This window comes from Clupea harengus, chromosome 19, assembly GCF_900700415.2.
Source record: "Clupea harengus chromosome 19, Ch_v2.0.2, whole genome shotgun sequence".
Taxonomy (NCBI): domain Eukaryota; kingdom Metazoa; phylum Chordata; class Actinopteri; order Clupeiformes; family Clupeidae; genus Clupea; species Clupea harengus.
The window spans coordinates 16385745-16405482 of record NC_045170.1 but is presented as its reverse complement, the minus strand read 5'-3'; the positions used below and the strand labels follow the sequence as shown (position 1 = coordinate 16405482).

General features: G+C 46.8%; 2 protein-coding genes across 2 annotated transcripts in view; one reads left to right on the top strand and one right to left on the bottom strand.

Annotated features, from left to right (window-relative positions):
• Positions 1-19738, top strand: part of bop1 (BOP1 ribosomal biogenesis factor) — a 55176-nt gene that overhangs the window by 7708 nt on the left and 27730 nt on the right. The gene's annotated exons all lie outside the window — the stretch shown is intronic.
• Positions 10897-17661, bottom strand: scxa (scleraxis bHLH transcription factor a). Its single transcript, XM_012818318.3, has 2 exons — positions 16570-17661; positions 10897-11775 (listed from the first exon to the last, which is right to left on the bottom strand). Exons 1-2 carry the CDS (start codon positions 17143-17145, stop codon positions 11737-11739), a joined length of 615 nt encoding a protein of 204 aa, XP_012673772.1. The 5' UTR covers positions 17146-17661; the 3' UTR covers positions 10897-11736.

Below are 19738 nucleotides of genomic sequence, written 5' to 3'. Positions count from 1 at the left end.
CTGCTGAGTCAGTGTTTTAGGACATTTGGTTAATTTCCATCAAAAGTGCATATATTTGATTATCAGGTCTTGGTCACCTGTTTGCATGCTTTAACAAATGAGTGACTTTGTGTAAATCATGGAAATCGCTTCTATTGGGATGTATGTAAAAGACCAGGTATGGGATACTTACTTGCCTTGATCCTGCAAGCAGACAATACTCATCCATGTTCTTGTATGCAGATTAACATGGAGCGAAACACTATGATCAGGCTATACAAACAGTAACTTGCCCTGTTCTGGCATTTGTACTTAGTACTGGTGTTGTGTAATAACCTTAGGCTGCCCTCTTGAAGGCTGATTCTATCCAAACCTCATGTTGTGTCTTGAGAGGTTGTTCAAACAGTGAGTGCAGAAGCTGGCACAGTCTCCCAGAGCTCTGTAGTTTCTGAAACACTTCAGAGCCACTTCCTCCTGCCTGGCTCTCATTAAGCGATTTTTGTCTGAGTTGTTTGCAAAGAGCTCTGAAAGCTCCCTTCACAACGTGTGCTACACGGTCCTCACGCAATGCGGAGCAGCAGTTCTACAGGATTTCAAAATTTGCATGCTCAGTCATTACTGAATTCTTCTCTCTCTGCTATTTAATTTACAAGGTCCATTGCAAAGCAGTGAACCCTGCTGCAATGTGGTCTGGACCATTTGCCAGGCTATACAACCTTAAACTCGTCCGCCATCCAAAACTGTTCTTGGCATTGGGTGGGAGATGAGGAATTTGTTTCGCAACTCGTGTTGTTCTTGGACAGAGCCTCAGTCTTAAAGAGAGGGTTTATTTTTAAAGCCCTTTGAAACAGCAGCGAAAACAACTGGAATGATAACTGCTGTCTTTATTTAGTTTGTTAAAATACTTCACCTCTTTTGAAGGCTCTAGTTGGTTCTTTTAAGAGAACTAGCTCTGCTGAAAAGACGATATAGTCCAGTGCACTTGACCAGAGACATTATAAGGGAGGAGATAAATCATTGATGGGAAAATTAATGGGTAATCAGGAGGGAATCCGTAATGCTAAATATGGCAGATTTGTAACTGGAAGTCCTGCCCTGTATTATGAAGAGCCAAACGCATGGTTGGAAACAGCACTGTCACTGACTTTTCGCATCACCTGAATGTTCCTTTTAGTTCTACCGTTACCATAGCAATAGTTGAACTGTGACATTTGGTGCATGCAGTGAGTAAGTCAACACAAAGAATAAAGTATTTTTTGTAGCCTTATTTGAGTCGGGGACAACACGTTCACACTGTTTGTGTCATATTTAAACGTGGATTCACTTGATGTACTTTAAATGTCTGTTTGATCCATGGAGTTATGGATCTCTCCCCATTTTTAGATAGGAGCCTGATTGAAATATCTGCCCGGAGGTGTTGCCAAGATGGCTGCCGAATCTTGAGAATTGCCTATAAGGACTTTGGCTTGACTGCCATCAATGAGCTTGACTCCCACCGACAACTATTGTGCATATGGTCTTGTCATATGGTCAAATAGTGCATATGGTCTTGCTGTCACTTTTCCGGGTGCCTTAAATGATGGAACTTGACAAAGTTCTATCAAGGTACATTTTTCATTTTGTAGTTTGCCCAGGTAATGTTGAAAAGCGTCCGTCTCTATACTGTTGACCATTTAACATAGAAATGTCCAAGTTGCGTAATGAAAAAAGTATGAGCTTGCTGTTCTAAGGACAGGAGGGAGCTTCATTTGTGACAGGAAGTTTTACCTGAGGCCTGTGTTTCTCTGTCTCCTTAGGCTTGTTCTCCGAACACAATTACAGACAGATGTTTTAGTTCCCACTTTTACTCCTGATTGCAGCAGACACGGTAGACACGAGAAGTTCAAATTTGTTCTGAAACCATTATCTACCTCTTCCTCTCATTCGAGGCGGTTTATTTTTCACAGGTTAGGCACATCACTTTTTCACAGGATTTTTTTTTTGGTGGTTATAATTGAGCAGTTGAAGGAAGAGAACAGAGGAAATGGTAGATGGTTTGCATTCAATCTCGTCTGCGCCTGTCCAGCAGCCTATCCCCTCATTAGAGAGCGGCTCTGCAGCCGGTGTTTCTCCTGTGTGGTCACAGAGTTCCTTGCGCAGCACGGGAGAGCCGTGGTGGTCCGGGGCCCTTTTGGCGTACGTTAAATTAGCCCCCTGCCTGGGGACAGCAGATAGGGTTGCCTCTTGGTCCCTCAAAGCCCTCGACACAAGTTGTCTACAAATAAAACTTCCAGACTTCCAAATCCCTTGCTTTTTTTTTCGTCCCCTACTACTACTTCTTCTCCACCTCCCATCTCCACCTCCTCTACCTCCTCCTCCTCCTCTCCTCCTTTCCCCTCCTTTGTAATAAAGGGTTGTTTCCTGTTCGCGGAGCGAACGGGGAATACGCGAGACTGCAGCGCCTGTCCGAGGCCTCGCCGGCAGGAAGGGGGTTTTTCCCCCCGCAATGGCTTTTCCATGTGCGCTGCGAGATGAATGAAGACACATTGTGGAATAGGGGGGGAAAGAAAAAGGCCCTGGCTCCTGGCTGCAACTGCAGCTTCCTGCCCCGGTGCAGCTACTGCGCGAAAGGACCTCGCCGCGCTGCACCGGAGAACTCAATTCAGTAGCAGCGCACACGGAGCTGTGTGCACGCGTTGCTGTGTGGGTGTTTTTTAGAAAATGAGCGCAGACAAGGGAAGGTTTGTTTGGGTTAAACAGATGGGAGGTGTGTGTGTGTGTGTGTGTGTGTGTGTGTGTGTGTGTGTGTGTGTGTGTGTGTGTGTGTGTGTGTGTGTGGTTGAGTTGGGGTGACGCAGCCAGACGTCCAGAGGATGCAGGGTTGTGTGGCTGGTGCTGGCCTTCTCTCTGGGCCACAGCGAGGTTCTGTGTTGGGCCTCGCGCCAGAGAGGGAGCGCTCGCGGATTAGCCACTCACCCGTGTCTTTGACGGGCCACAGACGAGCCTAATGCGTCTGGGTCCAGAGGCAGAAAGTTGGATCGGCTTCCTGAGGGAAGGCATTGATTTAGGTCATCCAGTCCCCTCTTCCCTCCCCCCCCCCCCCCCCCGCAAAATCTCCCATCTCCCAAGTGTTTACTGCTTCTGCCAAACCTTGCTCATGATGAAAATTTGAGTCGGGGTCCAGACTGGTGCGGTTCATTTTATACCTGAGACGCTAGACAATCATGAAGTCAGGCTGTATTTTTAGGAAATCACTGTGAAAATTGGGCAGCCATGAGTTTTGGGGGTAGGATAAGGGCTGGTAAAGACGTCCATTACATCATCACCTGCGTGATGAATTGGCACCTCAGATTGACCCCTTAAGAAGCAGGGATTTTCACTCCTTCACCCTCGCACTGCGCAAGCTCTTCCGTCATTCATCCTGTCATCTCTCAAGCTCACTTAACACCTCCGAAACCGGAGTCCAGCAGTTGATCAAACTCAAGCAGGAGGGTGGAGAAGAGGAGTACTCGCTGTACTGCTCCAGCACTGAGAACCATAGGCCTTTAGAGGGCGTTGTTCTCACTGTCAGCTGGATTGTCCAGAGGCAAAGCAAATGTCCAAATCACCATTTTGCTTAATGCACATTTTTAAACCGTGAACAGTCTGTCATATCTATGTGAGCGATTCCATATGAGTCCGTCCAGATAGCATACATCTTCAAGTATATGGGTGGGGAGGAGGGGGGGAGCATCCTTTGTTCTCTCCCAGTGGACTTTACTGTAAAGACAAAGTACAAAGGACTTGTTCTGGCAATTGCATTGAGCTGTGTGTTTTGTTGGCTAATCACGGACCCAGTCTCGATGACCCGTTGCAAAGCTGTACCCAAGGGGTCGGCCTGTGCTCTTGAAGGCCACAGTATAACCTGAAAGCAACCTTAGGTAACCTGCTGGACGAGGCTGCTTCCCCTTTAGCCAGTTTGAACACCGTAGAACAAGGAATGTTCTCTATGTCCTTGAAACCAGATGCAGGTCTCCTGTAAATCACTGTGACTCTGCCCTAACCTCATAACCCGTTAGAACCTGTGTGTTTTCCTTCCTCCTTTCACCCTAATCCTTTCCACCCCCTCATGTTGTTTTTAAGTCTTAATCATGGCCCGTTGTGTTGTAGGTTTAGGCTGGGTTTAATCACCTGATCAGATCTCGGGCAGGAGGGTGGGCAGACCGTGCCTCGCCACCTCATCCAGGCTGTGAGGCCCCCCAGGGGCATAGTATACAGACCAAAAGAGGCGGCCTGTTTTCATTTAATTACGAAGCTAAACATACACGTACTCATAATGTGATGGGTTATGTGTCCCGTATAGCAACAAACTAAGAGCCGGTCTCTTATAGCCCGCCGCACCCTTCCTCCCCCCTGCTTTGGAAATATGATCAAACCAGATTTGGGGGGCTTGTTGGGGGGGGGTGGTTAGTGGCCCATATGTCTGGAAGTGAGCGTTTTTCCTCCCTAAATTTTGGTAATCCCAAAGTTTAATTTTGTGATTGGGTTGTCTCCAGGTGGTGGGTTCTAATTCATTCCAGATGGATCTCTTGCGATCCCTGTCAAAGTCATGGCAGTAAAAAAAAAAATCTGAGCATGGATTTTCACAGTTCTGCAGACACCCTCTCGCGTGGGCTTCAGCCCCCTTGTCTCTCAAAGTATAATGAGAGAGAAAGAAAGAAGGAAAGGAAGAGAGAAGGAAAAAGAGGAGGGAGGGAGAGAGACCACAGCGTCCTGCTCTACTGTTATTAAACCTTTTGATTGACAGCGGGGAGAACTTTCCCTTCCCAGTGCTCAAGTCCAGACTCGGTAACCCAGGGCAGCGTGATTCGTCCCAGTGTCCCAAACGTGGAAGGAAAGAGTTGAGAGGTTGCTCTCCGTCTCTCAGCTCAGTCTCTCTCACTCTTCATCTGTGTCACTTTCTGTCACATGCACCCTTCTCTCTTCATTCTCTCCTGCCGTCTCCCCTCTATAGTTGACCGCTGGACTCGAGCTCAATTGCCTCAGAGGAGGAAGTGCTTTTCATCTCGAGCAATCCCCGCTGTTGTTTCTATGCTGTTTCAATGCGTGCGTTGTGCCGAAATGGAAACAGAATACCGCCGCTGTGGATTAAGAGTTGCGAGACGGATATCGGCTTGGAGAGCTCGGCTGTCCAGAGAGAGTGTTTGAGTGGGAGCTTGTATGGGCTAAAAAGGCCTGTTGGATGACCTGCTTTAACCATAGCCACCAGGTCCAAGCTCTTTGGATCCGACGTCTCCCATTCCTCTGCGCTCCCCACACCGCAGGTAGAGCGGATGCAAGGGGAAGAGAAGAGAACGGTCCTGGCTCCTGCTGCACGTGGCGCGCTGTTCCAGCAACGAAATCGAGTCAATTTGGGAAACAAGGACCTGGGGGGGTCGTTTCCATCCACCCCTGGCAGTTGAACACCCGCAAAGCATGCCTGAACTAACCCTTACCCCCCCCCCACCACCACCACCACCACTGCCTAAGCACTCCCCACCCACACACCCTTTCCCTCAAGCTGTGAGAGAGGAACCAGAAACGCCATACCTGTAATGCACAGCCTGGAGTTTGGATGAGTGTGCCAGATGCCCCCCAACCTCCCCCTTTCTCTATAACACACACACACACATATACACACACACACACACACACACACATACACACTCTCTCACCTCACTCAGACTTGTCCAACTTAAAATCTGTGGCCTCATGGCCTTTTTGGTCCCTCTTCACAGCACAAGTTTTTGACCTCCTGTTCTGTAACTACATTTCATTACTTTCTCCTACTCTGAAAAATATTAAGTGTATGTTTTTTTCCTAATGTATTTTACAAGCTATGAAGTCTAAGTTACCTCAAAAGAGCTATATTCGTGCACCGCAAGCCAGGTACATCAGTAAAGAAGAACGCGGCCTAGCCTCTGGTCCTGGAATGAAATAACCATTGCCAGCCCACAGCGGCCACTAAAACTTCCTTTATGGAAGTCAGTGTAGCCGTTAAGAGTGTAGGAAGTGGAGTTGGTTGTGCCTAACCCAAAGACACCCAGCCTTTCTTCTCCCCAATATCTGCATCTGATTTAAGCCTGACTGCTTTTTCGTTCACGTTTTGGATTTTCTCCCCTGCCTTCTCGTCTATTAGAGCAACCAGGGCTTGATGCTGCTGAGAGTTTGTGGGGAATGGGGGTTATCCTCCCACCCCAGCAAGCCATTTGGAATCGAAAAACCTCCAAGAGAAGGGAATGATTAATATATATACTGTGCTTCGGCAGACACGGGCATGGCTTTTATGAAGAGTCTGTGCAGTCAAAAACAATGGGAGGTTTTGTTCCCCCCTGATCCACTGGATGTGACCCATTCTTATGATTTATCAAATTAAAGTGAAGAATGTGAACGTGGGTGGCGTTCTGTTACAAACACCAAAAGGTAGAGTGAGATTTAAGGTCTCTATTCCAGTAGGAGCCGTCAGTCCCTCTCAGGCACACACCCACACACACACACACACACACACACACACACACACACACACACACACACACACACACACACACACACACACACCAGTGCCTTCCAAAAGGGTGTCATGGAACCAAAGAGATATGTCTCCTCTTGGAAGGTCCTTAACCAAAACACCCTGTTTAGATGAACCAAAACAGTAGAGTGAAGAAGAATGATGGTGAAGGTGTTTTTTTTTTATGGCCCCGGAGGTTATCACTGACGTGATTACCTACCGCATTTTGAGATGGTGTCATCGCTTTCAGTAGTAGTATTTGTATCTTCTGTGTATTTTGTAATATTTCATGAGACATGCTTAATTTAAAATTCATGGAATAGATTTTTTTCCATTTTCCTGTCACACTACTTATTAAGTAATTATTGTTGTTTGAATATTTTGTCTCACCGTTCTTATGCCTAACAAATGCAGATGTTTTAGCCAGGTGCCATAGCAACCACAATAACTTGAACATAAACGCTCACTTGAGTATCAAAAGCGCCACAGAGGGATTGCATTATTAGTGCACCATTTCTTCTCAGTGTACAAAAGTGATATTGATCAGCAAGTAAGTGCAGACCTGGGACTCAAGCCAAATACCCAGAGAAGCCTTGAATGACCACGTGTACCACTTGCATTTTTGTCTGTTTGGTTCACGATAAACTACTTTCCAAACGTGCTCCGTCTCTGGACACAAAGGTCTGCATTCAGGGCTCAGAGTTCTGCTGAAATCAATACGGTGATAAAATTGACAGATCGCTAGTAAATTATGAGGAATCTTGGCCTGTCACTGTGCTGTCAGCAGGAAATCTCTTTTTAATAGTCTATTTAAGGAGAAGCAGGGATGTGTTTTTCTAAGTTGGGGGTGGGGTGGGGTGTTGATACAGAGGACTTGTCTGGGGTCTGCGGGTGGGGGGTGGCCGTGAAGAGGCGGTTTGGTGAATCGCGTGCCGGTTGGACACAGCGAACTAGACCCTTGGCCACGCGGCTCGACTCTGTGTCCATGCAGGTGCGTGGAGGTGGAAAGTCGGTGGAAGTTGGGGAAAGAGGGGATGGGGTTTGGGGTGGGAGCGGGACGGGGGTAGGATGCTTGAGTGCAGAAGAAGTGGGATGGTTGGGGTGTAGGAATGGAGGGGAGGAGGATGGGAGGGGAGGAGGATGGGAGGGAGGTGGGGTGAGGATAGGCTGCCAAAGCAGCCACCTGTCGTTCCGTAGTTTTTAGGACTTCCTTTTCATCCGGTCTTCAGCACAGCTCCCTGTTGGCCCAGTGTGTGTCCTGCCAGAAGACCTGATTGAAACCAACTGCCAGCGGAGGCTGCCATGTGTTAGAGATGAATGGAGTGGGGGGGTCTGGAGGGGGAGTGATTGCAAGGCAAACCCCTGGGAGGTAGAGAGGGGGGAAGTGAGGGAGGTAGTGTGGGTGGGTGTATTCAGAGGAAGGGGAGCTCAGCCCTTTCACCCTAAGCACAGCTGAGACTGAGAGTAGCTCTGTCTAGACTACTCTCGTTCTCCCTCATGGCAAACTTTGCCTCCCACTCTGACACACAGGGAGAGAGAGAGAGGGGAAAAAGAGCGAAAAAGTTGTAAAGTGTTTACAGCATTGTTTTTCCACTGGAATAGGACAAAGGAAAAAGAATAGGGAGTGATGACTTGCAAAACAGTCCATCTTAGCTGTGGCCCATTGCAGACTTTATGCTTGGTCTGTTTTGCTGCATGCTCTCCACTCCCAGCCTCCTTACTTCTCCCTTTCAGTCAAACATGAAAATATGTGTTTTGGGCAATAAAATGAAGACTTCTCTTCATAGCTTGTAAGGGGAAAGGATGGGGGGGTGGGTTCTGTGAGGAATTGACATCATTGGGATGTTTGGGGTTTATGGTTTGAAGGAAGAGTTGCATTTTTTTCTTGGGGGTGCGTTGCTTGTTCTCATGCCTTTTGCCCGATGGCTTTCTCCTCTGTCATAATATGGGGCTGTGGCGGAGAAAGCTTCAGGGCATCATTAGACATTTAATTTTCAATAAATAACGACTTTCTCTGAATGATGTACCGGATGCTTTGGGGCCAGGTGGAAAACCCATTTGAAACCTGGAAGGGCCCGTACGCGAACTTTCCACATGCGTCCTCCAAGGTTAAAGCCCGTGTACGAGGATCTCCAGATTCTTTATTTATCAGGCTAGCATGGCGCAGAGCTCCACGTGGTAACCGACAGCTCTCGCCGAAGCCCCATTTATTTTTTTTTGCTGGATTCATCTATGAGTAATGAGCTTTTGACCCCGGAGCGACCTCTTCCCGAATTGTGGTTTCGCTATTTTAAAAAATAATGAAGGGATTTATTTTTATGGGCGCCGGTTCCTTCAGCAGTATGAAAAGTTGGAAATTAAAAGTGGGAGGAGGTTAGGTTCCCTGCCCCAGCTGCAGAGGCAGGTGAGGGAGGCGCGTCTGGTGTGGTACCGACAGCGTCTGGCCTTGGCGCCTTGTCGCAGCATTACCCCTATAACACCACCCCAGACCTGCACGCCTCGCCCCCCCTTCTCCTAACCCTGCATGAGTGGCACCTTCTCAAGGCCATCCAGGCAGAGAGGAGGCTGCTGATGTTGAACAGAGCAGGGCCACGGCCAGACGCGCTCTCGACAGGCTGTCGTCTGCTAACCATCCCTTTACTTACTCAGCCTGTGTGTGTGTGTGTGTGTGTGTGTGTGTGTGTGTGTGTGTGTGTGTGTGTGTGTGTGTGTGTGTGTGTGTGTGTGTGTGTGTGTGTGAGTGTGAGTGTGTTGACCGAGAAACAGGCGGAAAAACCCAGGTAAGCTAGCCAAGGTTTCTGGAGCTAATCTGTCCGCTTGCATTCACTGGGGGTCTGATAGCGAGACAGAGTGTGATGCTAATGTCTCCCCCTTTCCTGTTTCGAGGTCCTCACGAGAGCACCGTCCTGTCAGAAAGCGGAGATGGGGTGTTTTGGAAATTGGCCGCATAGCGCCCTGTGATATGGACAACATGAACCTATTAAGGCATTCAAATAGTGTTGCCAGCACTTTTTGCCAGTCCCAGTCTCACACCACTGACAGAAATGAGCTTCTCATTTCTTTGCCTCTTAGGAGTCAGACCAGCCGTGATCACCAGGCGAATGTCAGTTTGGGATCGCATGGAGCGTTTTATTTTTACTCCTGCTCGCTGGCTTCCAAAAACCTTTGTCTCCAACAGTTTCCTGCTTGTGAGACGTGTGGGTCTTATACCAAAATGTGGCCAAAGTGTCAGTGATGCTATTTCAGGGTTTTTAAAATGCAATCTGTGTGAAAGGTCACCGGGTTCCTGTGAAATATGGATGGTAATTGGTGTGGAGTGGTGGTCTTTGTTGCAGTATGTTGAGTGATGTGACGGAGTGACGTGGGGGTGAGGGAGAAGACGAGAGCTCAGCAGGGACAGTCTGCGCCACGCGGCAGGAATCAGGGGGCCATGTGGGGGTCATCAGCTGTATCCCCATCTCCGCTAGTAACCAGAGTCTTGTCTTGCTTCTCCAGTGGCAAGACAGTGAAGTAGGGATTTGAAGAGGACGGGGGGGGGGGGGGGGCGGGGGGGCTGGATGGGGCTGGTGGAGCGCTTGAAGATGGTGGGGTTGTGTGTGTGGGGGTCGGAGGTAGAGTGAACACGGGACTGTAGAGACAGAGCATGGAATTCCAGAGGTGTGCAGGCTTCCTCTAGAGCCAGACGGGACAGTCTGGGGGCTGGGGGAAGTCAGCCAGATCTCTACCTGCAGATCCCATCTTCCCCTGCTGCGACGCATTGAGACCCAACACACCACACCACGCCTGCAACTCCGCTCCGCAAAGCTGGCCCTTTAAGGGCCCCAAGGAGCTCAGCCGCCACTCCACCGGCTCATCCCTCTATCCCCTCTCATCCTCCCCCTCTATCCATCTAAAGATGACACTTACCTTCGGTCAGGCGTTATGAAGTGCCCTGACACCTCAAATGGTATTCATGACTATGGCAGTGTGAAGGAGAAACAAGTACATAACTAGTTTTAAATTTCATAAATCTTGTCTTTATGCCAACAAATTTGCTGCCTCTATGACTAGGCCCTAATGATGCTAAACTTGTCAGTCAGCTGCATCACTTTGACTGTAATAGGAATGTGTGATCAAGAGAAAAGGTCTATGACCCGTCCCTGTTTTCCCGGAGAAAATGACCATCTGTGCAAGTAAGTGCGTGTGTACGAGCATGTGCTCAAGCTTTTTGGAAGACTGATGGCTGATTCTTATCGGGCAGCCCGCTGTTGTCATAGCTCTTTATAGGTGTAGCCACGCAGGGAGGGACAAGAGTCTGGGCCTGTGAGAGAGATTGCTCCCTCAGTCTGCTCCAAAGACAGGTTCACGGGCCAAAATAAACCCTAAAAATGATATATAGGAAACATTTATTTCGGTATGATCCACACCTGCCACGATCTGGAGTTCAGTGCAGCCTTGATCCTGGCATTGCCACTGTAATGTACTGGTACTGGGTTTTTTTCCTTGCTTGAAGAAGTATTTCTTCAAAAGTTTATAAAAAGTATTTTTGCTATTATAATGACATCCGTACATTTGTTCACACATGTAAAGGACGAATCTTTCATTATTCATTTATATCTTATATTTTATTAAAACCAAGTTCATACAAAATATTATACAGCACATTCAATACTATGTCTGTAGTTTTAGATAGTGTGGGCTTAGGCCTAATTGTTCATGTTTTAAGCAAACACAATTAAGAATCAGTCAGAAAAATGTACAAACTTCCTTCCTTGTTGCTATCAGTTTGGTCCACCATTTCAAGTTTGTGATCCCGCTGTCAGCTGGCCTTTCTTATTTCTGCTTTTCATGTGCTGTAGCATCCTTCATGTTTGTATGAAAGTATTGTCAGTCACAAGTCCAAGTCCATTTTGTAAGTTCATGGTAGCGTACCTTTTTGTAAGTTTTTTTTTGTTAGGTGTCCTTTGGTAGAACCTTCTCCTGTGGATGTAGTGACGCAGTCTCCCATCGTAGATTAGGACATTTTTGAGATGAAACCAAAAATCACCGCTGTGCTCTGGCACAAAAGAACTAACTGTGAATATGTTACTGCTATGAAGTCCACAGCAAACTGTGGTCCTTAAGGCCCAACGTTTCTTTTTCTGTCTTTCTTTCTCCATTTATTCCTTTTTTTTTTGACATATTAAATATGAATTGATATTTGCATATATACACAATAAGAATGTCAAGTTTGTGGTTAGCCGTGGGGGTCTTCACTCCGGCCGAAGGCTTCATTAGCTTCTCAGGGCTGTTTTTCTGTCTCTGTCTTTGCTCTGAAACACAGGGGGTGGATTATGCATTAGGTTCAGTGGCTAGAAAACAATGATACATTTTCATATTTTATCTTTGTCATTTACTTTAAACATGCAGCATTTCGACTTTATGCACAGTCTGTTTTTCCTTTAAGCAAATGTATTCATTTTCACAGTTTAAAGCAAAGGGGGGGGGGGGGGGGGTGGTGTGTGTGTGTGAGAGAGAGTGTGTGTGTGAGTGAGTGAGTGCACGTGTGTGCATCCCCTCTCTTTTCATCCAAGTCGACCAGCATTGACAGTCATCAACCAAACAGGGTTGATATTGGTCTGCCCTTCAGACAGAACCCTGGACACTAGGGAAAAGACCAACCTGTGTTTTTCTGGGCTCACCTTACAGTGTGGCAGTACACACACACACACACACACACACACACACAGACACACGGCTCCCATTTCTCTCTCTGCCTTGGTGAGAACGGGAGCGAGAAAGAATGCCACCGTCTCCACATCCACATCGGGCGTAGGAGGAGCCCGTAGTCAAAACAGAGGGCTTTAGAGGATGAAGTCAGTCACACGGACTCCAGCCCCCGCACCCCCTTTCATTTCATTCACAGACACTTCTAAAGTCACCAAATAGGCCACTCGAGGGACCACTTATGCCAGGCGAGAAAGACTATGTCTGCATTTGTTATTCATATCCTGTATAGCACATTGTAAAGATGTTTTTTTTTTTTTTTCTATCCCCCCTTTGTTTAACTTTTATGTCTAGTTTCAAAGCTTTTTGTATGCTCTGTTCAACAAATAGTATGGCTGAATGGTTATATCATAATTGTATGATATGAGAAATTACATTATTTTCACTTTGAAAGAGCAGCTACCATCTTCATTTCAGAAAGGCATGTCAGCTTTTTTTCTTTCTTCCTGTCAGTGGCTGGCACCCGAGCCTTCACTTTTAAGACAAATATTTGGTTTCACCCCTGTCTGACAGGTAATGTTGGCAGATTGGTGAAAGATTACAATGAGGAGACTTGTCAGTCTTCCCCCACTGTGTGCATAGGTGTGTGTGTGTGTGTGTGAACTTTTCAGACGTGAAACTCTAGCCGTTTGCGATGACACGTCTGCTCAGATTTATTAAAAGCAGCCCCGTTTGCCTCAACGCATCTGAACCTCCTGCAAGCACGAATCCCTTTCCACCACATATTTCACCTTAATGACGGAACCCTGTGCAGACTTAATCACATGTAATAACATTTGCATGCTCTATTAGCCAGAAGCAATTGGCAGGAAATATTGATATTAGTTCACCAGCTTTGTCCACGCAACCATATGTCTACCCTCTTCCTGGAGGCCCATAAGCATAGAGCCGGAGACTGACTCCAACCCACAGGGTCGAAATCTTTACACATGTGGTGATTTTCAGTTTGACACAAGTGCTAACAGTCCAAAATGTGTTGTCATTAAGGATCTGTGTTTTCAAGCAGTGTTGTCAGTGTTGTTTTCCACGCCAGAGTGTTTGAACCGCAGCAGGGCTTACAATTTGTAATGTGTTGCATGTTCGTGCTGATAGGCTCCCGTTGGATGGAAGGACCGTTCTAATAACTTCCATCTGGAGGTAATGAGGGAACTCTGGGATAATTACAGAAAATGCAAGCCGCCGCCGCGGCGGAGGCGAGGTTCCGTCCAGCTCGGGGACCTGCTTCTGCTCCTCCTCCTCCCCGTGTCCGCCAGTGATCCGCTCCGCACCGGGGAGAACACCATAACGCGCACCCAGGTGCTCCGAAACTGGGCCCGCCGCACGTACTGGCCGTTTCGCATGCCGACCCGCCTGCCCCCCGTGTGTGCGCTTATGCAATCCCCCTGCCATCCTTCATAAGCCCTGTCCTCACCTGCTAGAGCCATTACTGGGGGGGGGGAAGAAGAGTGGAATGCTCTCTATTAATGGGCTGTGCATTTCAACTGGTCAGTGGAGGAGGGGGGGTAGGGTGTGATGGGCTCGGAAGAGAGAAATGCTCATTTGTTTTGTGAGCTAGTATTTTAAGTTATGTGTTCTATTCCGTTAGGTTTCCTGTGTTTCATTGGCATCTGAAATAAGAAGTTGATTCTGGAGGCCAGGGAGAAATTATGCAGCATGTGACTACGTATGTGTGTGTGTGTGTGTGCTGATGTATCTCACACGAAAATGGGGGGAAGAACTACACTCTGTCCAAGAATTAAGCAAATCTGTGCCAGATGTATCAAATCGCTTGCATGGTGAAAAAAAAAAAAAAGTTTTCTTTTTTTTTTTTTTTCGATAAGATCTTTCACTTCAGGCACCCACATCTATCCATCAGTCATTTTAAGTACCTGACCTAATGTTTCCTTGTGCCTGTGCCTGTGAGCAATTAAGATTGCCAGTCTTTAGTTTGCTGGCAATTTTCTAGACGGCTATCTGTTTTGTGTCAGAATGGGGACTTTAAATTTGGCAGTATTCAGAGAGTAGACATACTGTACTCCAATGTATTCCCTTTTTATTTTTTTTTAATATTATTATTGATTATTTCTGCTGAAACAGTAAAGAAATAGGTCTTGGCAGGGTGATGCTTTTTCATGGCGTAATAAGACCTAAGTAGGGGTAGAGAAGGAGGCGTGTGGTTTGGAGTGAGCCGTTTTGCCTCTTAAACCTCCACTACAAAGAGCGACCCAATCTGGTTCAAATCTCGGAGCCGCACAGAAAGCCTATAGACAGGGTCTTAATTCTGGATAAAACACTTAAAGCTCCATTATCTCATTTGCTGGTTTGCTCTGCCCACTGCTGAGGACAGAGCAGGATTGCTTCCAGCCAGACAAATGTTGTCCATTAACTTTATTTTTCATTGTTATTAATCGTGACTTCTGGGTCTCTGTTTCCATTCAAACAATTTTCTCTGGTATAATTTTTTTGTGAGGAAAAACAAACTGATTATGTCCCCTCTGAGTAGAGTTCACCCAAGTTGAATATATTATTTAAAATTTATACTGGAAAATGGAGGTGTGTAATTTAACTTTGTTTTCCATGGTCTAATAATCATGACTGGACATTTCTCAAAAGGCCAGCAGACTGCTCTGTGATGGCCTGCTAGTTTTATTATAGTATTAATCAAACTATGTACCTGTGAAGGATTTTTCTACATTTTTTTAGTCTAACTAGCCCTTAACAGTGTCTTGCATATATCTCGTGTCTTGCATATAATTCAAAAGTCACAGATGATTTCGTTATCAGCGATGTAATGATACATTTTTCTACGGCTTGTTTGCACTGTCATGAGGTTTAACGTTCCCACAAATGTAATAGTCTCATCCCTTGTGCTGATAATTTACCTGGTTGGCTTGGTTTTGAGAAGGCAGTGTGTTACGGTTGTCAGGGTCATTAATTTGAGTGCTAGGAAGAGCCCTAGAACAACACAGGATGTGAGTGTAAATCGCCCTGGATGGATGGTCTTGAGCTTCTGGGAGTTCGACATATGTTCGGTGAATATTCAGAGCCCCTCTGTCTGGAACACGCAAGTGTTGCATTTGCATATTTATGTGTTTCGCTTGGACCTCTGCTGCTTCTGAGCATCCAGATTCTTTTTCCGTAAATTTTATGGAATTAAATATATTTATTTATTACCGGGTATTGGGTCAGCCATGAGGTACTAATTTTTGTTTTGAATAGGCCCTTTTACACTTAAGATGTTCCATTGTTTTGTTTTTATACCCCCACCCCCACCCCCCCACCTCGCCTTCCCTCTATGAAGTCGTGTTGGACAAGCTTCAAGTTTCTGAGGAACGGACATTGTGGCGGTGATATACCTAACCAAAAAATTTTCCAATGTCATAGTTGACTGTAGTTGTCTCAAGCATATGGAATATTTCAAGTTTGAAGGCTCTCCTTGCGACGTCCGCTTAAATTACAGTAGTCTGCTCTCTTTGGTTTTGCTTTGGTGTTATTGTGCTCCTCATGGTCGGTCGCATGATTTACAGCCTTATTTTTAATGCGGCGTGGTGTTGGCTTTACGAGCTAAGGTCAGCCGTAGTGTACTCCAAGGAGGGAACAGAGGGGAGATGGACGACGTGTTTGTATTCCTCCTGACAGCCTGTTGTTGTGATACTTTCCGCTGGTCTGCATTAAGTCAGTTTCGTTACCTCCTTGATGTAATGGGAGGGATACTGCACCGCATAAAAGAGAACAGACTAAGACATAAAAAGCGACACATGAGATCATCCTCGGTGCCTGAGTTTATCTCCGTAAAGGAATCTTGTGGTGGCTTAAACCCACAGCTGAGCCGCGGCTGGTCTGGTAAGAGCCGACTGGTCTTGTCCTGTCATCACTTGCTCAGTGTTCAGAAATGTGTTCTGCCACCCTGTGACCCTGCACGTCACATTGAAGACGTGACCCTTCACACCACCCAGTATTTATGCAGGTTCCTCCAGAGACTTAGTCTGTTATCCACTATAAAGACCTTGATGACAGGTGAGGTGGGCACAGTAACGCAGGTATAGTAAAAGAAGAGGCACAGTTTGAATGTGGGTAAAACTGTTGCTATGAGGCTTGGTATTGGTATTGGTTTCAGACTTCAGCTATCTTACGACACTGGATCTCTAACCCTCTATGCATTTTCTGTTTGACTGCAGGTGGAGGAAATATTTCTTTTTTACAGACTTACAGACGGTAGTGTATTCCTTATTTTATTTTTATTGGCATTCATTTTGTGCTGAAAGCTTCTGGATACCCCCCTGTCAGTTGCTATAAAGAAAGACATAATCCACACGGACCAGGTCTGTTTGGTACTGACATCATCCAGGCGGGTTACTCACCATTTTTCTCTGGGTGCTGAGGCAGAAGGTGCAGATCTGTTTGGGCTGAGAATTTTCTGTGTCACGGGCGGGTGAGCCATGGTGGTGGTAGTAGGAGTTAGCCGAGGGGCCACCACTGTGACAGGGCTGACCGTCCCCACAAGTCTCCCCGACCAGCAGCACGTTGCCCAAGTGGGAGATGTAGCTGGAGGCCAGCCGAAGTGTCTCGATCTTGGACAGCTTGCGGTCGGCTGGCTCAGTGGGGATGAGGGTACGGAGGGCGGTGAAGGCCGTGTTGACACTGTTGGTGCGGTCCCTCTCCCGGGCGTTCGCCGCGTTTCGCGGCGGGGCGGCGCCCGCCATCATCGGTGGAGGCTCCAACCCGAGTCGCCCGCCTCCGTTCGCGCCACCTCCGGCCCCTCCGCCAGGCTTGCGCTTGCGGGTGCCCACCTTGATCTCGTAGCCTGAGGTGTCCAGGCGGAAGGAGCGGTCGTCCGAGCCCGAGCTCTCGCTGCCATTCTCCTCATCCTCGGACATCATGGAGATCTCTGAGTACAGGTATCGGCTGGGTGCTGGACGCACCATGGCAAAAGACATCTTCAACTCCTCTACTCGTATCTGAGTGTTATTGTCACTGACTGGTAGTACCTCTGCAGTTCGTTGTGTTTCTCACGCATGCATAGATTCGTATGGAAGTGATGAAACTCACTGCTCAAACAGAAGTTGAGCCACTGTCCCAGCCTAGTCCTGTGCCTTAAGCCAACTCCACTGTGGCATGGCTCTGTCTTCAGAGTCCCATGTGGACTTTATTCTCTTTCTGTAGAAGAGAATAAGTTTAAAAGCAATACAGACTTTCTTCTGAAGGCTGTTCCTACTTTCAGATCTGCGTGGTTTTCCTCCTCTTCCAGCTGTTTGTAAATCTCTCTTCGTTGCTCCAGTCCTCTCTGGCGTGTCCCCTCTCCGGCTCACGTCCACGTCCGCCTTCCCTCTTCTCTTCTATTTCTCTCTTTCTCTCTCTCTCTCTCTCTCTCTCTCTCTCTCCCTCAGAGCACAGATCCACGTGTGGTTTCTGTCTGAGTGTTTCAGTATGGTTGGGTTTTATAGCTTGTGGGAGTGTCTGGGGCTACCTCCCTCCCTCCCTCTCTCTTCTCTTTTTCACTCTGTGTCGCCCTCTCTTCTCATCTCTCTCTTAACACCGCATGCAAATCCCACAGCTGTCTGTGTGTGCCAGGCAGGCATGGAGATGTGTGGATCTGTCCCCGGCTACAACAGAATCCTGCCTTTTAACCCCAGGGCACTTAAGTGAAAACGAAAAAGACTGAGGGAGGAGAAAGTTGTTTGATGGGTAGAGGTGACGAGGGGCTTTTCTGTTGTTTCTCAGGGTACTGATTAGTGACCGATCTTGCCTGAGAGGGACACACTCACGCCCCTGGGTGCCCCGTAAGAGCCCCATAAAAGACGGCGTAAAAGCCCAGCAGAGTTCATGAGGGATTAAATATCAATGGCTTAAAGTGGGAACTTTTTTTTTCTCCTTCCCCCCAACCCCCTCTGTCGCCTCCATACCCAGAACCCCCTAACCTGTCAAGAAAGCAATCGCAAAAAGACAGATGTGTTAAGGAGTTGTAATGCATCATTTGGTTCCAACTACCTTCCCCTAGAACCCCCCAACTCCCATCTCAGTTGAATGCGCTCTTGTGGATTTTTAAAGTTTTTCTTTTTTATTCTTCCCCTTTCCCACCATGGCATTTGCCCATTCTGTAACGTGATGGACAGCACTGTGTGAGGAAATGAGTGAGTCGTCTCTCACTTGCGTGTTCTGCCATTAACTCTGACTGGATCGGTTTAGTCATGCTGTTTGAAGCGAAAAGAAACAAAATATTATCCAGCGAGACCATAACTCAGGTAGCACACCTGTTGCTCACTGAATCACCCCCATGCCATGAAAGATGAATGGCCGGGGCGCTCGGAAGACAATGGTTGGGTTTATACAAAATAAGATGGATGTACGCTTTATAACATGTTGAAATACTGTCTGCCGTTTCTTTTTCCACCATTCTAAGAGTGGTTTTACCTCCATTAAAGCCAACTGTTAATGTTTGGAATCCCTCCAGAGAAGGTCCCCTACCTTCTGTGATCTGAGAAATATATGCTCATCTCGTCTGAAGGCGAGCAGGCATTAAACATATTATTCATCCAGCATGAAATTTCTCATTTGCTTCCTGTGCTTGGAGTTCAGCTCGAGCTTTAGAGCTCGTAAAATTTTCTTAGGTCATCCTTTTAAAGGTAGAAAAAAAACCTCAGAAAACCTGTGCCTACTTGGGTTCAGCTGCACCAAAATAAACCACATTTCCCATGAGTGCTGTCTGGACAATCGTTATATTCCTGTAGGGAAAAAATGTCCTCTTCAAAGTAGGACACAAACATCATATCATCTCCTGTCGCTGATGTGTCCTCATACTTTTAGAAATACCCGTTCCCAAAAGGGAAAAAAAATCCTAATGTAAATGCTGTCATCTCCCCAACAGTGCTCTTATAAGTCAATTTTTGACATATACGGTCTAAGCTGGTCGGGATTTTTTTCTTAATGATGCGGTCCGCTCAAATTCATCTTGCACATTTTATGCACAAACGATGGCCTGAAATGGACTCAAATGATGATAAGTAGGATGATGACGTTAATAAAAATAAAAAAAATCCAGAAAACCGAAGTCACCCTGCTTCAGGGGTTGCAGTAAATCTACGTTAATGTGTGTGCCCCCCCCCTCCACCACCCCCCAACTTCACTCCCTCATGGCTCAGAGTAATGAATGATGTGAGGGGTGTGCCGGGTCAGGCCAGGCAGGGTACCTCATTTCCCAGAAGGCACGAGAGATCCCCATTACTGTCCACACTCATCATCTGCACCATGGGAGTTTGAGTTTCTGGCTCCTAGCATGCAGCTCAGTTCCCCCACTAGTATCAGGCAATGGTTTTTCATACCTTTATGAAGTCGCCCTTTTTTTCATAATTTTCTTTCTTTATAGTATAGATTTGAAAGAATCCAAGATTTTCAAAGAAAACGGTTTGTCTTTTTTTTTTTAACCCATTTTCCCTGCTATCTTCAAAGTACTTGTGTCAGACATTTGTAACAGTTGCTCATTCCAGCATTAATAATTTTTACAGTGCAAGAATTGTGACTCAGTGGTGTCTA

What these genes read in the sequence shown, in the direction of transcription:
- scxa (XM_012818318.3), bottom strand. Translation starts at nt 17,145, where the DNA reads ATGTCTTTTGCCATGGTGCGTCCAGCACCCAGCCGATACCTGTACTCA. An exon ending in TCAGCACCCAGAGAAAAATG is followed by an intron (nt 11,776 to 16,569) that starts GTGAGTAACCCG and finishes CCTGTGTTTCAG; the next exon opens with AGCAAAGACAGAGACAGAAA.